The sequence below is a fragment of the Mus caroli genome, unplaced genomic scaffold, assembly GCF_978045245.1.
Source record: "Mus caroli unplaced genomic scaffold, Mus_caroli_1 scaffold_17, whole genome shotgun sequence".
Classification (NCBI taxonomy): domain Eukaryota; kingdom Metazoa; phylum Chordata; class Mammalia; order Rodentia; family Muridae; genus Mus; species Mus caroli.
This window is the reverse complement of record NW_028227272.1, coordinates 45,563,191-45,581,915: the sequence shown is the minus strand read 5'-3', so window position 1 is coordinate 45,581,915 and position 18,725 is coordinate 45,563,191. Positions and strand designations below refer to the sequence as shown.

The following is an 18,725-nucleotide window of genomic DNA, read 5'->3' as shown; positions in this document are numbered from 1 at the left end:
GCTTATGAGCATACTATAAATTACACCAAAAAAAAAAAGAAAGAAAGAAAATGCCAGCTCACTAACTACCTGTGTAGAGTCTGAATATGTGTTAAACATCCATTTGTAAATTATGCCAATTTCAGTGCAATTTTTAACACATTCTTAAGGGAATTTGTAATAATTTTAATGAAGTATATATTGGTGTAATTATGATCTAAGAACTTCTGCAACCTCTTGCCTGTAATGTTTTACGATTACGAATGTGTGGAAAGCCGATACAGTCTGCTCAAGTCACCTCTCACTCTACCTTCTCCTAAGATGACCCTGTTTTTCCTCTCATATGCCACTCTCACGTTGGGATTCAGGTTCAGAGTTCTGAGTCTAGATGAGCGTGGAGGCTCCACTAGAGAGTTGAACTTTAGAGCAGGAAGAAGTCTGCTATTTCTAGAAGATCTGATCACTCAGGAAATCTCAGAATTATAGTTTAAGAGAAGTTGGCCATTTAGTTTACAATTTCCGTGTGGAATTGCATTGTGGCTCATGAAGTAGCTGAGTGAGTTGCTTCTATCCTGCTCAGTAATTCCTTGTAATTTTAAGATTTATTTATTTATTTATTTATTTATTTATTTATTTATTTATTTATTTATGATATGTGAGTACACTGTAGCTGTCTTCAGATACTCCAGTAGAGGGAGTCAGATCTCATCACAGATGGTTGTGAGCCACCATGTAGTTTCTGGGATTTGAACTCAGGACCTTCAGAAGAGCAGTCAGTGTGCTCTTAACCACTGAGCCATGTCTCCAGCCCAGCAATTCCTTGTTATGACATTCCTGGTACTTTTGCTTCACAGAATTAATCACTGCTATAGTTTATTGCTACTGAAGGCCAAGTAGAACAGGAGAGCAACAGGGAAAGGGTTAGAATGATGAGGACTGGCCAACCTCCCTTAAGGCAAACACAAAAGGAACTAATGGATGTACAGGCTCTCCAAGAGCATGCTTGGCACCACGAGCTTTGCCTGCTGACTTGTATTCAAAAACAACAGTCAACTAGTCCACAATGACAAACATTGGAAATATTTCAAAATTCATTCTGGCCAAACTTCAAATGAGTACTTGAAGTTAAATATGAATTTTAAGATCAAAATTATATTAACAATTTTTGTATTACCAATTGGAACCACACTTGATGGCAAAGTAGTGGTTGGAAACCTCTGAAAAACTGACACTAAAATTAAGATGTTGGCTTTAAAATTAAGAGACCATTACCAAAAAAAGTCCTTGTTGTAGAATTAAAACTCATTCTAATTAAGATGAAAAGGAAAGACTGTGATTTCTTAGGGCCTCACTGATGAATTCAAAAGTGAAGTTGTGAGTAAATAGCTGAGAAGGTTATAGAAGCAACAAAGGATGCCAGGAAGACATTACCGAGGAAACAGAGGATGCCAGGAAAAACACATTGCCAGGGAAGCGATTGCAAAATGATGGTGTAGATGAAAGAGGAAAGGAGTAAAAGAGGGGGAAAAAAGTGCTAGGAATGACAAAGTCAAGTATATTGGCTGAGGGTCACCAAGTAAGAAGACTAAGAAAGACTTTGGAATTTAAGTTTACTGTAAGGACAATTGCTGGGCATGGGAGTGCACACCTTAAATTCCAGCACTCAGGAGGCAGAGGCCAACAGAGCTCTGTAGTCTGAGACTAGTCAGTCCTCACAGCTCATTCCAGGCCAGCCAGGCCTACACAGTGAGACCTCGTCCCAAAACAAAAACAAACAAAACAGCCAGAGGCGATGATGAGAGTGAGTGCACTGTGTGTGTTGCCTGGACCAGGGACAGAGTGGTAAAGAGAGAATGCACAATGGCTGCCTTAGGATGAGACACAAATACTGGACTGATGAAGAATGGCTACTACGAAGGATGAAGGTTTCCTAGGGACAGCTGTCCATGGAGATTTTTGCTGACTTGAATGTTGTTAGATGAGAACTTTCTGCTGTAAGTTCAAATCTCATCTGAAATGCATTAAATCGTATGAGCATGAAATAAATAATGAATAGATTTGCTGAGATATTCTTGGGGAGTCTTGGGGAAATCATAAAAGCAGGAAGGAAGAGTAGAAGACTGAAACCTGGGGCAAACATTATAATTTTAAAATGGATTGTGAAAATTGTTAAGATATTCTCCATGGTGGCCTGAGTTGAGCCAGAGTAGAGTATAGAAAGGGCAGGTTTATGGGGAAGCAGCTTTCTGACACTGACCACATAGAAGGGGATCGGTGAAGTTGCCATGGGAGGGAGACAGAGGAGGGGCAAGAGAAAGAGAGAGCACAGGAGCAGAGAAAGATGAGAGAGAAAGACAGAGACATATAGACACACACACACACACACACACACACACACATGGGGCAGGGAGGGAGAGAGAGAGAGAGAGAGAGAGAGAGAGAGAGAGAGAGAGGTGGGGGGGAAGAAGGGGGGTGTAACTCCAGCAAAATGTTGTTGGCTTCTAGGGGAGGGGATGCCCAGTGACTGCTGGAAAGTTCAGGGCCGAGGTCAGGTCTGCCAGCCATACCTTGAAACAGTTAGGGACTGAGAGATGCCAAGAGAACCTGGAGGCCGGCCAGGTACACTTTGGTATGTAAAATATGCCCCTCAGCCTTTTGTTCCAGGTCTGAATCCCAACAAAAAAACTATTATCCAAAGTGAATTCAATGTGGCCTGGCTCAAGCCTGTGTGAGTTGAAGGCAGTGGGGCAGTGTGCAGGACACTGTTCCCAGACAGGAGGCATCTCTCTGCACTGTCAAAAGCACATTCTCCTTCTATCCTTTCTCCTTCTAGAATGGTGGATCTCAACCTTCCTCATACTGTGACCACATAATACGGGTCCTCATGTGGTGACCCCAACCATAAAATTATTTTGTTCCTGCATCCTAACTGTAATTTTGCTACTGTTATAAATCATAATTTAAGTGTCTGATATGTGACCCCAAAGGGGTCTCGACCCATAGGTTGAGACCTGCTCTTCTAAAACAAGCTTATAAACCAAAAGAAAGAAAGAAAGAAAGAAAGAAAGAAAGAAAGAAAGAAAGAAAGAAAGAAAGAAAGAAAGAAAGCCAGGCATGGTGGCGTGGGCCTTTAATCCCAGCACTCTGGAGGCAGAGGCAGGCGGATTTCTGAGTTTGAGGCCAGCCTGGTCTACAAAGTGAGTTCCAGGACAGTCAGAGCTATACAGAGAAACCCTGTCTCAAAAAAACAAAAACCAACCAACCAAACAAACAAACAAAACAAAACAAACCGAGCTTATTCAAGTCCAAATTGCTGTCCAGGCAGTCAAAGACTGAGAACAGCATAAAATCTAGAGCGCTTGGCTTTGTTTTACCTGGTTTTGCAAGTGGAACTTCCTCTTTTTCTTGTTTCAGTGAGACCTTGGTGCTGCTTTGATCCCAAACCTGAAAAACAAATTCTCCATTTAAAATTGTGCAAGCACATAGGACATAGGAAAGAGCAGAGCCAAGCCTTGAAACGCAGCATCCACATCACAGACCGCAGACCATAAGCAAACCAGCACCAAACTATGGCCAGGTTTTTGAGGCAGTGAACAGTCACTGGAGACAGCTATGGTGGTGAGTCCCTCCAGAATGACCATCTTTGAGACTCTACACTCACTCCTAGCATCTCTACAGACTTTTAAAAAGACCCATTTATTTCTAAAATTGATCTTACATGTGGCTGTAACAGAGGCTGCAGCAAGTGAGTCAAGTATTTGATTCACTGGGAATAAATGTGTAGTTTGGGCGAGGTTCATCACACAGCTAAGACAAAGCAGGAGCTCAGCATCGGTGCAAGAAAACTGATGGAGGCTGCTGACTGCGATGGGGCTCACCTTTAAATCTAGTGCTCCAGCTTCAGATGCAGGCAGATCTCTATGAAGGATGTTTGTAAAGTCAGGGTGAGGAATAACATTCCTTAAATTGTAAATCTCCCTTACCTAACCTCACACTGGGAATTCTCCCGGGAGTCCCAAGGACAGGGCTCAATGGAAACAGATTTACATTTCCAGAAGACAGCTCCATAGATGAGAGGAGGGGCATGCAGAAGGGGAAGGGGCACAGAGAAGTGGGAGGAGCACAGGGAAGGAGGAGGGCCATGGGGAAAGGGGAGATGAATTTGATTGTGACCTTCAAGGACAAAAAAGAAACTCAGTATGATGCCTTTAAATATGTTGTAAATTTTATCAAGGTGGAAAAATAAGCAGTTAAAAAATTAATGACTTGGGCTCAGCGGTTAAGAGCACTGGTTGCTCTTCCAAAGGTCATGAGTTCAATTCCCAGCAACCACATGGTGCCTCACAACCATCTGTAATGGGATCTAATGCCCTCTTCTGGAGTATCTGAAGACAGCAACAGTGTACTCATATAAACATAAAACAATAAATATTTTTTTAAAAAATTAATGACTTAAAAGATTACGAAAATAGAAAGAAGACGAGGTTCTGCCCTGTCTTTTGTTTTGGGGACTCCACCCCCACCCACCCCATGCACACCTGCAGAGGTAGCTTGTTTCCTTAAGATTCTTCATTCTGAGGGTTTCCTTAGCCTTCCTCATCCATACACACCTCTAACCAAACATGGCTAGAAGGGAAGTCAAACTGCCTTTTCCCCTTTACCAGGAAACAACGGTGGATTCCTGCACAACACTTTGGAAACGGCACAGTCTCAAGGCAGGTTAATCGGCACACCTGTAGCCTAGCAACTGAATAACTATAGCTGCCCATCATTGCCCTTGGCTATTCCATTCAAACAGAAAGTAGAGCCTCCCAGGCAGGGGAAACAGTCCCTTTTCAGTTACTGTGGTGCAGTTAGAATATGTTCATGCTTACATTGCAACTATCTGAATTCTCCAGGAAAAGAAAGGAAAATGCATATTTCTGAAGTTCATTTTGTAAAAATCTTGAGAGTGACTTTCAAATGTATGCCTTCCTATATTTCTGACACCACATAAAATTAATAGTTTTTTCTGCTATATAAAGAAAGGCTACATGATACTAAGCTTCTCTATATTTGGACTAAATAGCTTTGAGCAGGTTATAAGTAGCAAAATTTCCATAGCAGTTAGGAGTGGCTGTAAGACAATCTTAGGGAAACTTTGCATGTCTTTGAATATCAGCACTTTAATGTGTGATGAGTCTGTTCATGTGTATTGATTTTTCTTGGTGACTTGGCTTATGATGAGATAAGACAAGACCTTGTCCAGAGGAAGCATCTAATCTGAACAAAACTGGCACTATTCCCAGCAAAGAACACTTCTTGTTAGTGCTCCTTTTTTTCCAGCATAATATTTTTATTGATTATTTGGGAATTTTACACCACGCACCCAAAGCTCACTTACTTTTGAGTCCTCCCAGGTCTACCCAGACCCTTTTTACCTCGAAGAAGAAGAAGAAGGAGGAGGAGGAGGAGGAGGAGGAGGAGGAGGAGGAGCAAAAAGAAAACAAAAGAAACAAAAAGAAAACAACAAAAAAACCAAAAACCCTGAGTCCTTCCCCACATGCATCCCTGCCAGAAGCCCTCAACTGTGGAGAGACACACTTCAAAAAGAAAACAAAAAGAAAATAACAAAGAAAAACAAAAACCCTGAGTCCTTCCCCACAAGCATCCCTGCCAGAAGCCCTCAACTGTGGAGAGACACACTTCAATGTCCTTATCACAATTTTTTTTTTTTTTTTTTTTTTTTGGTTTTTCGAGACAGGGTTTCTCTGTGTAGCCCTGGCTGTCCTGGCACTCACTTTGTAGACCAGGCTGGCCTCGAACTCAGAAATCCGCCTGCCTCTGCCTCCCGAGTGCTGGGATTAAAGGCGTGCGCCACCACGCCCGGCTCCTTATCACAATTTTTAAGAGTTGTCTTTAACAGTTTCCTTTCTAAGCTGTTACTTTTGGGGGGTGGGTTGTAGGACGGGGATAGGGGTTGTCACAGAAGCCTTCTACATCCCTCTCTCAACTGTGAGTCTGCAGTCACCGATACCATGGCAACATTTGCTCTGTTACCCTTTACAGCCCAGTAGAAGCATGGATCACGACTTCCACATGGTCTCCAGCATCATCACACACCACAGACCTCAGCAGGATCTCTGGTGGCAGTACAGACCACAGACATCAACATGGCTCCCTGCTGCAGCATAGTTCATGGACACCATCATGACCCCAGTGGCAGTGACATCAACACAGACTTGGGGTAAACAGGGCCATGGACACCAATTTGCATCCAGTGGCAGCAAGACCCACAAACATCAACATGGCTTCAGATGGCAACGTGGACAGTGGCCTTTGGTGGTAACACAGGCCACAGACACCAACAGGTCCCCCTCTGCAGAACAACACAGACATGGCCTTCTGAGGCAGCATGGACCACAGAGGATTTCAGTCTGTTCTTGTTAACACGGACTCATAAAGTTATTGTTTTCCTATTCTGTTATTCATTCTACTATCAGTGCGGTGTTGTTAGGGCTGTATCCACTAGAAAGCCATACAACCTCAGACACCTGTTTTATTTATTCCTTTGTTTGGTTGGTTTTGGTTTCTTGAGACAATGGTTCACTGTGGAACTTGCTCTGTATAGAACAGGCTATCCTTGAATTCAGACATCCACTTGCGTCTGCCTCTTGAGTGACAGTACTAAAGGTATATGCCACCATGTCTGGCGTATTTTCCTTAGTATTTAGATTTAAAGTGTAGGGAAAAAATTAATTAACTCACTGCCTACACTACATTTCTCTAAGTAAGGTTCTAGACATCTGTTTCAGGAAAACATCTGTTTCATCTTCTCTCACAATGCAGTTTTGTTTAGAGGGTCTGAATTTGCTCAGGGTGACACAAGAAATCTGTCTTCAATGACGTTTCCTTATCTTTTCAGTAGCTGGACTATGGTTTGCACTCTGCAGTTTGGGAATATCTGCTCAGATTTTTTTACTTAAACCATAAGACAGATAACACCTCCCAAATGGCAAATGATATTACAGTTCAATCCTGGCATGATTTTAAAAATGTCTCAACTTCAATTTTGTCTGCAACAAGCATGGTGGGGCCTAAAAGAGTGGCATAATTTTGTGGCCAGCCTGCCTGGCTGGAATAAATACATTGTAAAGAGACAAGTATGTCCCCTTCATTGGCTATAATATAATATAGAAAGGCTGGACCCCCAGAAAGTAGAATTTCCATGACAAAACGTACATACAGAAGGGAAAATAACAACAGCCCCTTCTCAAGATCCAAAATAGCATATGAAAAGAAGGGTGGAGGCTTGTTAAGGGAAAACTACTTCTCCTTTCCACATGAATAGAATCTGAATTTTATTGCTCAGGCCTGGGGTGGCAACTTCAAAGTCCAAAGTACTCAGTAGCTGTAATGTTACCTACTGCTGTCCTTCCCATAATGCAGCTATCTGCAATCTTTACTGGTAAGCTTAGACTATTCTCTTGAGCCCCAAGGAAAACAGCACAAAAACAAGTAATGGCATCAGCAACAAAACCCTAACACGTCATCTTCCTTATTCTGTTTTTTCTGTGGCTCTAAAATCCCAAGCATGTTTGTGCTGACATTGGGCATTTTCATCCATACTTTGAAAACTTCTGTTCCTCCCCGGAACATTCTACAAACTCTACTTCCAAGGCTGTTTTGCTTTCTCTCAAACTAAGTGGCCCTCAAGTTTCTTTCTGAGTCCTATTTCCAAATTCCCATGTTAAGACTAAGCACCTCAAAAGAAACCGCGAACCTCCTGTAACATATTTAGATATTAAGATACGGAACTGTAAGACATTACATACAACATAATGTATTGTGTCTCCACAATTAACTAAAATTAGAACATCTCAACACTGACACATGTCAATATTTATCATGAAATGTGCTTTCCCTGCGAAGCCTCCAATTGCAAAAATGGCCAGTCATGATTTCAATGATGAACTAGCCTGCCTCCATCTTAGGCTGGAAAGCCACCTCATAGAACAGACAAACCAGATTCATTTCTGTTTATGATTAAACCTCTGTTTCTCAAAGATTGGGCTATAACCCACTTAGAACCTTAACTACAAATAGTTCTGCACTGTGTGTTCCAGGAAATGGCAGCCATGTTCTTGTTTCAAAATCATCTTGCAACCCTACCCCCACTGCTTCAGAAGGTTGTTGTAACGACTTTATTCTGGCCACTTTGCAATCATGTTTTTGTTTCAGGATGTCATTATGACTAACTTATGGTTATGTTCTGACCCTGTAATCCCACCTATTTTGTCCATCAAATCTGCCATTTAAAAAAACCCTCAGCCGGGTGTGGTGGCGCATGCCTTAATCCCAGCATTCGGGAGGCAGAGGCAGGTGGATTTCTGAGTTCGAGGCCAGCCTGGTCTACAGAGTGAGTTCCAGGACAGCCAGGGCTATACAGAGAAACCCTATCTCGAGAAACCAAAAAAAAAAAAAAAAAAAAAAAAAAGAGGAAAGTGTCCCTGGAGAATACTCAGGCAGCTGCCAGAATGGCCATCTTTCCTCTCCACTTGGGGTCCACTTGCTGTAGGCAGTTGATACCCAAAAATGTACTTTTCTTCCTAGGTTAGAGCACCTGTCCTTTTCAGTAAGCCACCTAAAAAAGGCCAAATTAGGCTAAGGGTGCTGGGGCATGCCTTTAAAACCAGCATTCCACTTAAGGCACAGGATAGAAAATCTGGAAGCACTCAAGGCCAGCCTGGTCTAAGGCTACATAGTGAGAGCTTGCCTCAAAAAACCAAAAAAAAAAAAAAAAAAAAAAAAAAAAAAAAAAAAAAAAAAAAAAAAAAAGAACAAGAAGAGAGGAGGCAGGGAGAAAAGGAGAATTAAAAAAAAAAAGAAGAACAAAAGACCAATTAAAAGTAAAAAGTAAAACAAAACAAAGGATAAAAAGGAGATTTACTCCTTTAGCCACATTATGAAGGGGAACAAAGAGATCTGGTCACACCCCAAGCCCATCTCTGGGTTCCTGACGGAAGGGTAGGCTTTAAAACAGGAAGCATGAAATAACTAAACACTCCAGCAAGGTACAGTACCCTGCCTCCTGCTGTGTCAGCCCTGAGTCTTTCCTTCAAGGTTCTCTGAAGAATTTTAAATCTTTCTCCAAGAGCTGAGAGTTCTCCCAGGAGATTTCTTCTAGGCTTTAACCATTTCCCCTCTTAGCAGGAGATTCCTAGGGAAGTTCAAATTTCCGGGAGTTCATTCTTTCTGATGGTCTAGAGGGGGAAAAAGAGTCTCTTCAGAATGTGTTTATTCCTGCTGGGCAGGCAGGCCAGTTATAGGATCACCTGCTCACTTTGTAAAGTCTCTCGGTCAGAAGACCTATAAGCCTGGACTATGTTTGAGTGGAACCCGGGTAACCAGCTGTGCAACACCTGCTTTAAATGTTGCTAGGAAACTAGGGAACTGGATGCCATCATTAGGTTTCTTCCCTTCTCTTCCTTGGTGCCTTTGCCCCGCTGGGTGCACTTTATTGTCAAGGACTTAAGAAAGATATCAGATAAGTAAATACCCTTCTGTCAATTCAACAGGCTGTTTCTTCCTCTTCATGGGTAGTGTGTTGTTACAGGCCCCTCCCATTCACACATTCAGTTTTCCATTAAAGGTGAGTTTGTAGTGCAATCAAGCCCTGGTGTGGTGTGAAGTTCAAAGTCCTGCGGTTTGCAGCCTATTTTCTAATGTATGAGAAAGATCTTTAATAAACAAAACAATACATACTCAGTATCAGGTGACAACCAATTCTACAAAGAAAAACTAACAGATGCACAAGAGGAATATAAGACCTTGCATAGCTGACCCAGCTGGTCCATGTTTTCTGCCGCTTTCCTTCTATTTCTGCTTTGCATTTCTGCATCCCTTCCCCCCTTCCCCCTTCCCCACCCCCTGGCAATATGTCAGCCGCCCTCGGATCTTAGGGGCCTTTGGCTCTCTCTGTGTGGTGACTTTGTTTTACTCCTGGATCCATCCTTTTTTTCTTGCCTCCATTCACTGCTGCCGTCTCTGAGCTCATTGAACACCCTACCTAAAATTACCATCCACATATACACAACCCACAAAGATGTGCGTAGCCCTTCCCCTTGCCTCCTTTCCTCCTGAGCATGTAGAACCGCCTACCATGCAACCATTCACTTAGCCATCTTATGTCCCATCAGATCCCTGCCCCTACATATCAGGTGCAACGGGAACTCCAGTTCCCCCAAAGCAGTGAAAAACCCCAAAATGACAGTTTTGGCTCAGCTCCAGCTGGACTAGGATTGCTGGCAGAAGCTCACCTGCCGATTTCTCAGGGACCAGTAAAAATGGGTTTTCTGTCTGCCAAAAGGAGCCACTCCCTTATTGCCTCGTCTACAGACTCCCTACACACACACACACACACACACACACTCAGACACACACACACACACACACACACACACACACACACACACACACACACACACGTATCTGTTATGCATGTCAAAGCCCATGCTTAGCCGGGCGTGGTGGCACACACCTTTAATCCCAGCACTCAGGAGGCAGAAGCAGGCAGATTTCTGAGTTAGAGGCCGGCCTGGTCTACGAAGTGAGTTCCAGGACAGCCAAGGCCATACAGAGAAACCCTGTCTCAAAACAAACAAACAAACAAACAAAAAAACAAATGAACAAACAAACAAAAAGCCCATGCTAGGGTCCCAGACCTTCTCCTCCTCTACCTTAAGCTCACAGGCTTCTCTCCTCCCAGGTTCTCATTCTAGTCCCTTCCTTATTATTTTCCTGGTCCTGCTTCTACATCACACTTCACAGCCTTGGCAGTTTGGAGTAAACTTTTTCTTCCCCATCCACAGAGTGGCCAGTTGAGCAGCAGTTTCTTTACTGCTCACAGCACAGGATGTCACCTTTGCAAGAACAAGGAGTGAGCACTGCCATCGCAACCTTCCCTCTGCCAGATCCTCAATATCTAGGTCAATAGTTAACAGCATACAAAATTTTGAATAGACATGTGTGCTGTTTGATAATAGTGGTAGGGTCTGTGCAAAAGTGAAGTCCAGGAATTAGAAACCACAAAGGAAAGCTTGGGTTTACACTCTTTTCTCCTTGCCTGTTTGTTTTGTTTTGCTTTTACAGAACTTATGGTACCTGATATCATGTTCCATTTTTCTATTTTTGTTCAATTAGTACTTACTAGAGTGTTGGAAGGCAAGGAAAGGAATGAGGAGACATGTTGGGGAGCAGATGGGGGGAGTTGATAGGGGATTTTCGGAGAGGAAACTAGAAAGGGGCTAGATAGCATATGAAATGTAAATGAAGAAAATATATAATAATAATAATAATAATAATAATAATAATAATAATTTTTTAAAAACTGCAAAGATGCAGAATTGCTCAAGGACCTGTAAAAATGGAATTTCTGTCTGCCAAAAGGAGCCTTATTGTCTCGTCTACAGACTCCCTACACACATGTATCTGTTATGCTTGTCAAAGCCCGGCTCAGTTCATCTAGAGTTCTGGAGTCACAGCAAGGACATTGAGTTTTGTCTGGGAATGAGGAATTATTAGAAAAGTCAGGGTAGGGGAAGCGCTTAAGACAACTTAGACTTCAAGTGAGACATTCATGGTTTTAAGACTGGTGGAGGCCAAGAATAATATTAAGATTTTTTGTTTGGTTGTTTTTGTTTGTTTGTTTGTTTTTGAGACAGGGTTTCTCTGTGTAGCCCTGGCTGTCCTGGAACTCACTCTGTAGACCAGGCTGGTCTCAAACTCAGAGATCTGCCTGCCTCTGCCTCTGCCTCCCAAGTGCTGGGATTAAAGGTGTGCGCCACCACTGCCCCACAAATATTAAGATTCTTAATGAGGCTTCTGTAGTTGCTCTAGAAGAGATGATGCTGGCCAGAGTGGTCACTGTGGAGGCAACAAAACAGCAACTCAACTTAGGAAGTCTGACTCAACCAGATTGGCTCTGTGCTAAATGCAGGGTTTAAAGGCTAGACACAGTGTCTCTTATGGAATGAACACAAAAATCCCCTCTCTCGGAATTCTTTCTTCTTTCCTGTAGGCTTCTCTGTCTCCATGATCCCTTAGCAAATGATTATTTTGCTCCCCTCCACCTCTCACTGTACAACTGAAACCACAGAAGGGCAAGCTACCACATCTTATGCACACAGTGCCTTCAGCAGCAGCAACCCTCCACCTTCCATGTTTGTTCTAGATACTACCAACTGGTCAGGCCCAAAGGAAACTTTCTCCCCAGACTCCAAAAGCAGTCCACAGAGCCCAAAATCAGCTCAAGCTAGACCATAGGAGTTCTGGTGGTTAAATAAAAACCAGTATCCCTCAGAACTTTTAAAATGGGTTCCCTCTGGCCAAAAGGAGTCATCTTCTTTACTTCTGTAAGAAGGGACATTTGGCTTTCTGCTGACATTTATCCTTGGCCTTGGCTGCATATCAAAGTCCCCCCAGTCCCTACTCAGAAGTGCTTGTTGGAAATGTCAAAGTGCACAAGCTAGACTCCTGGCCCCTCAATTGCCACAGCTCCTCACCCTCCTCTGAGCCCGCCACTGGCTCAGTCACTCTGTCACTCTCTTTACTTTCTTGCCACCACCTTCATCGTTCTCTCCCACATCCTTAGTCCTGGCCATGGCCAGTCTGCTTCTTCCTCTCTCTACCCCAGGCTCTTGCTGTTCCCTCTCTTATATCTACAGTTAAATCCATAATGGGATCATGAAGCAGTTGTGCTGGCAGCTCCTTTACTGGGCCCCCCACCTACACAACTGAGCTTGCTTTTAAAGGCAAATATCTTGCTGACACCTCAAATCCTCAGTGTTATTACTGGACACCAAGCAGATTCCACTGTTCATCTGGTCCCTTATCTTTTATGGCATACATTTGACTGAACACTGATTTTATCATTAAGTCTTTCATACTCTTTACCACAATGCACAATCTGTCTCTCAAATGTTTACGTCATCTTCTTCCTTTTCTTATTTCCAGGCAGTAAGATCCTACTTGTGTTTTTATTTGTTTGGTTTAATTGCTTTGACTCCTTCTCCCTCTGATTCAGTCATTTTCATTGTCTGATAAAGATTGGGGAAAAAAAAGAAAAAGAGAAAACTCCACAGTTAACAGAAACACAGTGAAAGCTTCCTGCAGGCTCTGCCTGCTTACTACTTCAAGCATACAGTGTTATGACTTCCCAAACCCTTCTCAATGTGAATCTGAGCTAACATGTCATAGATCACCTTTTGTAATACACATTCCTGTTATAACCTAAGGTTCTGCCAGGAATACCCTAGAAGAATGACAGAAAGTCCTGCTTAGCAACTGTCTCTTTTGTGTGTGTATGTACACATCTCTGTCTGTCTATTTATCTATCTATCGATCGATCGATCGAACGACCTACCTACCTATCTATCTATTTATCAGGAGAGGGAAAGAGGGGAGGATGTAGGGGGTTCTTCTACTTGCAATGTCTCCTCACTTTTTTCCTTTCTTAAAATGTGTATCCATTTTAAAAGACAAATATAGATCTTGTTCCTTAAAGAGTCTTTTTCATCTCTTTAGCACACAGTCATTTTTCCTTCTTCTCAACATTGACTATGAATATATACTAATGCTACTGTCATTAGTAGCCAAGCAACTATGGCTTGGAGAACACTAGAACACACAGCAGCCTTGATTCTTTCTTACTGTTATTATTATTTATTATTATTCATATGCTTTCAATTCCTGCCATGACACTTCAAATCAGAATTCACAATTCGGTTGAATTCCCACAAACAAATCTAAGTCTACCAAAAAATAAAAAATACTGAGAACTGTATTAAACAAACAAAGGAAACATTTCCATGTAGCAAAACTATAAATCAACTTTAAATTGCCTACTTCATAGGTGTAGAAAGTTGCAGCAGAAGTTTGCTGGGCCATTAACACCTAATTCTTCCATGACTGACATTTTCCCTGTTTAGCCTTTCTGGTTTTCAGGTCCAGGACTCACAATTTCTGGGGTCACAACCTGCCCTTGCTCCATCCCATATTCTCCCTGGAAAATTTTGCTTTCTCTGCTTCCTTCTTCTGGGTTACACAATAAAGACTGAATCTGGCTCCTTCCAATTATCAAAGGTGGCTTTAAGAGATGCATTTCATTTTACACAGAATATTTTCATTTCATCACAACCAATTATCCCATGCATCCCTGTAGCAACCATGGCAGTAGGTGCTATTGCTACTTTGTTTACAAAATGTAAGCCACAGCAGGTCAAAATTTGATAAAACTGGCAGGCAGCGTGTAGGTTTGAATTGGAAACTGAAGCTTCTCCTAAGCTACAGCCTGTCATCTTCTCACCATATGAAAAGGGGCTCATGGGATACGAGTATGGGTACCTGTTGTGGATAGCCTTGAGGCTAATTATATTTGATATTAATTCTGTTCTCCTGTGAGTGGCTGTGAACAAGGAATGAATCAACACTCAGGTGATGTCCTGTAAACCTGCTTCCCACCTTAATCTGTAAAATAAAAGAGAGCTGATGATTGGGCAGATAAAAGGGAAGGTGGAGAGAGAGAGGAAGGAGAAAATGGAAGAGGGAGAGGACGCAGAGGAGGAAGAGGAGGAAAAGCGGAGCAGAAGCACATGACCTGGAGAAACTGCAAGTTCTAAGGGGTCTCATAAGCTGTGGAAGACGGGAGTGTAGCGGTAGATCTGCCCAATCTAGGCACACAGCATGTAATCGTATTAACTGCGTTGTGTTTTCATTGCCGAGGCTTAAATTGGGATGGAGATTTACCATAGCAGGTACCGGTTACTTTCCCCTTTCCTTTTGGGCTAAAGTTATGAGCTTTATCTTTTTATTGACCCTCACAATCTCTGCCACAAGAAAGCTTTGTTCATTGGCCTCCATGATTTGAGTCATGGTGGTTGGTAGTTCACTCACAGGTCCCTACTATTTAGATTCAGTCTAAGTCACCCATGAGATGCACCTTTGCATGTCTCACACATTCATCTTGTGGCTGTCTGTCTGAGCAGTCTGCTGGTCAGCTGATGGATGACTCAAGACAGGCTGGGTATAGATAATTTTCCTCAAAGCCCCTGGGCATCTCCGGACTATATCGCATTCTCCAGGAATGTTTTGGTAGTATTAGAAACAACCCTGGTACTTTCTTGGTTCACAGTAAGGCAACAAGGAAGGTTGATTTAAAAATGATCCTCTTTTGAAACGAAGGCAGCTTCGATATTCTGAAACCCTGTCACTGGGTGAATTCTGCGTATGTTACAGCGACAACAATGTAGTTTCTTATGGAAACGTCTTAGGGCCCAGAACAAGGAGCAGGGTGAATACAGCAGAAGTGGGCTCTTTACTATTCTTTTTTCTTTATATGGTTTTGGGTTAGTCGCCATATAACACTGATGCCCGAAATTTAGCTGCAGTTGTTCCGGGTTGTCCTGTGGGATGGATTTTAACCACCATAAATGAAGTCTAGTTGATAACTCAGCAGCTCACCGAGTGAGTGTCCTTTGATTTTTACAGGGAAGCTCTGCCACTGGTCCCAGGCATTCAGATGTCCCTGGTGCTTTCAGGTAGCAGCAAGTGGCCGGTCTGGGAGAATGACAGAAAGGAAGAGCAACCCAGGTGTCTTTGAGGCTTAGTTTGACTCTGACACAGGTTGATGACTCCATCCACTCTTGTTCCTTTATCCACAGATCTTTCCTGGGCCCCAAACTGTGTTGAACTCTGTTCTGAACATTGGAGTGTACATCGCCCCCAAACATCTAAGACTCCATGGACTCTTAAAAGTATTTCTGCGAGAATAACCTGGCCATCAAGCTTTTGAAGACAGAATTCTGTTGACAGAACTCTTAAGTTTGGAAATGCTTGAGACAAAAAACAGGTCAGAATATCAAGTATTTATCAAAAAGGAGGGCAGAGCGTGTTGCTTTTAACTCAGATGATAAATCCATATGCCAGTCTTTCCTCAAGACCTGATCCCCAGAGGGAGAAGTCTCTTCAGAAGACAGCAAGCTAAAGCCAGCCCGATCAAAAGGCCATATGGGAGGCTGGAAGAGAGAGCTTGGCAACAAGGGGCTTGGTTGCCCTTTCAGAAGGCTGGAATTCAAGTTTACAGCAGTCACATACCAGCTTAACACCACCTATGACTGTAGTTCCAGGGCATTTGACACTCCTTCTGACTTCCTCTTACCCCTGAATACATAAGGTACACGTATATAGGCATGTGCACATATAATAAATAAGCACACTGATAATAAACAAATAAATATAAAAACATAATCTCAGCACAATTCACATTGGCTGTGAAGACTTCTGATATAGGGTAATACTTTTTTTAAAGGTTGTATAGTATCTCTTTCTTTTAAATCTAAACCATCCACATATAACCATGGTATAAAGATATTTGCACATGTTTTTAGCAAACTATCTTTGCTTCATATATTCATACTAGCAACCGAAGAATACTGGAGATGAAGACAGATACAAGAAAAGAATAACCGTTCATCCCATATTAGAATCATAAAATTTCTTCATAAATCTGGAATGTGTAGCCCAGAAAGGTAAATGAAGGCACGCACATGCATATTTCAAAGTTTGTTCTTCTGTCCTTCTCATTTGAGGCTCAGGAAATTATTCTCACTTAATTTCACAAACTTGAAGGTTTTTTTTTTTTGAAATTGAGCTTTCTTCAAACTAATCACTTGCTTTTGCGGCCATCTGTTGGGATGACAACCTGATTACACCACTGGCCTTAAGCAGAGAGCCTCTAGGGAGGTTAGGCTGTGGCATGACTTGAAAGAACTCACAACTCTTTGATAGGCTGCTTGCTATTCTCTTCCCATTGCTCCCCTTTCTTATGCTGCTTCTTTTATGCACAATGAAGTAATAGTTACTCAGACTGCCTCACTTTTGAGTGTTGTGGTGGGACATGGGTGACTGATACTACCAGGTCCAGTCCCAGCTCTTGGGTGTGGAAACTAAGTCCCAAATTTTTGGCTGGAATCTGGGTTGAATTGCCAGTTTATCACACAGCAATGCACAGAAATTTTTACTTGAATTTAGACAGGTCCTTGACAGGGATGTAACACTATGAGCAGTAACAGGGACCATATAGTAATGTTTATCCAGACTTTGGTACTACTGACAAAAGTCCACATAGTTGCATACGATAAAATAGCTTCTACTTCTTTCCCAACTGGGATTATGTAGGGCAAATCAGAACTTTACGCATAAGTTTGGAAATGCTTGAGACAGAAAACAGGTCAGAATATCATCAATGAATGTGAGGAAATAAGGAAATAATGGATTTTTTTAAAGGTAAAAGTAAGAGAACACTAAGCCATGGGAAAAGTTAGTGGTAGGTATATCAGCACAGTGATGTTTAAAAAAGAAAAAAAGACACTCTCCTCCCTAAGAGCTGAGAGGAGAGACTGTCCAGAAATGTTCTTACAGTCCTCTATAAGATGACTCGTACAGGATACCAGGCTGACTAGAAGAAGAGATGAGTAATGAGAAAAAAGAAAAAAAAAAAAAAAGGGAAGTGTGTGTGTTCAGGCTAGCTACAGGGAGGATACACAGAAAGACAGGCTTAAGAAAATTTATATTAGCCGGCAGTGGTGGTGCATGCCTGTAATCCCAGCACTTGGGAGGCAGAGGCAGGCAGATTTCTGAGTTTGAGGCCAGCCTTGTCTACAGAGTGAGTTCCAGGACAGCCAGGACTGCACAGAGAAACCTGTCTTGAAAAACCAAAAAAGAAAAAAAAAAAGAAAAGAAAAGAAAAGAAAAGGAAAGAAAAGAAAAGAAAAGAAAAGAAAAGAAAAGAAAAGATCTTTTTTTTAGATCTAGTTTTATTTATGTGTATACATATGCTCTGTGTATGTGTGTGTGTGTGTGTGTGTGTGTGTGTGTGTGTGTGTGTGTGTGCACGTGCATGCATCCACAGAGATCAGATCTCCTGGAGCTGGAGTTGTGTGGTGCTCACAATGGACTTCAGTGCTGGGATTGAATTAGCATCTTCTGCAGGAACAACAAGTCCTCTTGACCACTGAGCCATCTCTCTAGCCCCATGGATTGGTCATTAAAATTTTTTAACTGGGATATAATTATTGTCCTTACCTATGGAACCTATGGAACCTTACCTATTGAACCAAAGTTCAATGCATGTAAGGAATGAGGAATGGCACTTCATGGTAATTAGCATTTCCATATCCTAAAATATTCTGGGTTGGTAACCTCTGAAGTCTTCTGCAGTTATTTTCAAGTATAGCATGAATAATTGTGGACTGGAGTTCTGTTTTGAATTATACAACCTATAACCATTTCTCCTCTTGGAAACGTGTTTTAGTAGCCACTATCTGCCCCTTTTCTATCTGGCTACCCTTCCTACTGACATCTACACGATCACCTTTTTCAGCTTCCAGAAACAAGTGGGGAGATATATGGTTTGTGTTCGAAGCCTGGTATGTTCCATATAACTTAGCTCTAGGCATGTTGCTACCAATGGCAAGACGTGTGTGTGTGTGTGTGTGTGTGTGTGTATGTGTACACATACCAGTTTTTAGATGGTTTGGCTCTTAAATATCAATTCAAGATTCTGACCTGTAAATTGGTCTTGTAGATACTCATCTATACAACTTTGAAAGTTTTTTAGCCCCAAATTCTTTTTTTTCAATTTACATTTCAAATGCTATCCCGAAAGTCCCCTATACCTTCCCCCCCACTCCGCTCCCCTACCCACCCAC

General features: G+C 42.2%; 1 protein-coding gene across 1 annotated transcript in view; it reads right to left on the bottom strand.

Annotated features, from left to right (window-relative positions):
• The window catches only part of Morc1 (MORC family CW-type zinc finger 1), a 200,138-nt gene that overhangs the window by 15,469 nt on the left and 165,944 nt on the right, over positions 1 to 18,725 (bottom strand). Inside the window, exon 21 of the mRNA XM_021185413.2 lies at positions 3,354 to 3,423. Coding sequence (XP_021041072.1) covers positions 3,354 to 3,423 — 70 coding nt within the window. The remainder of the gene's footprint in view (positions 1 to 3,353; positions 3,424 to 18,725) is intronic.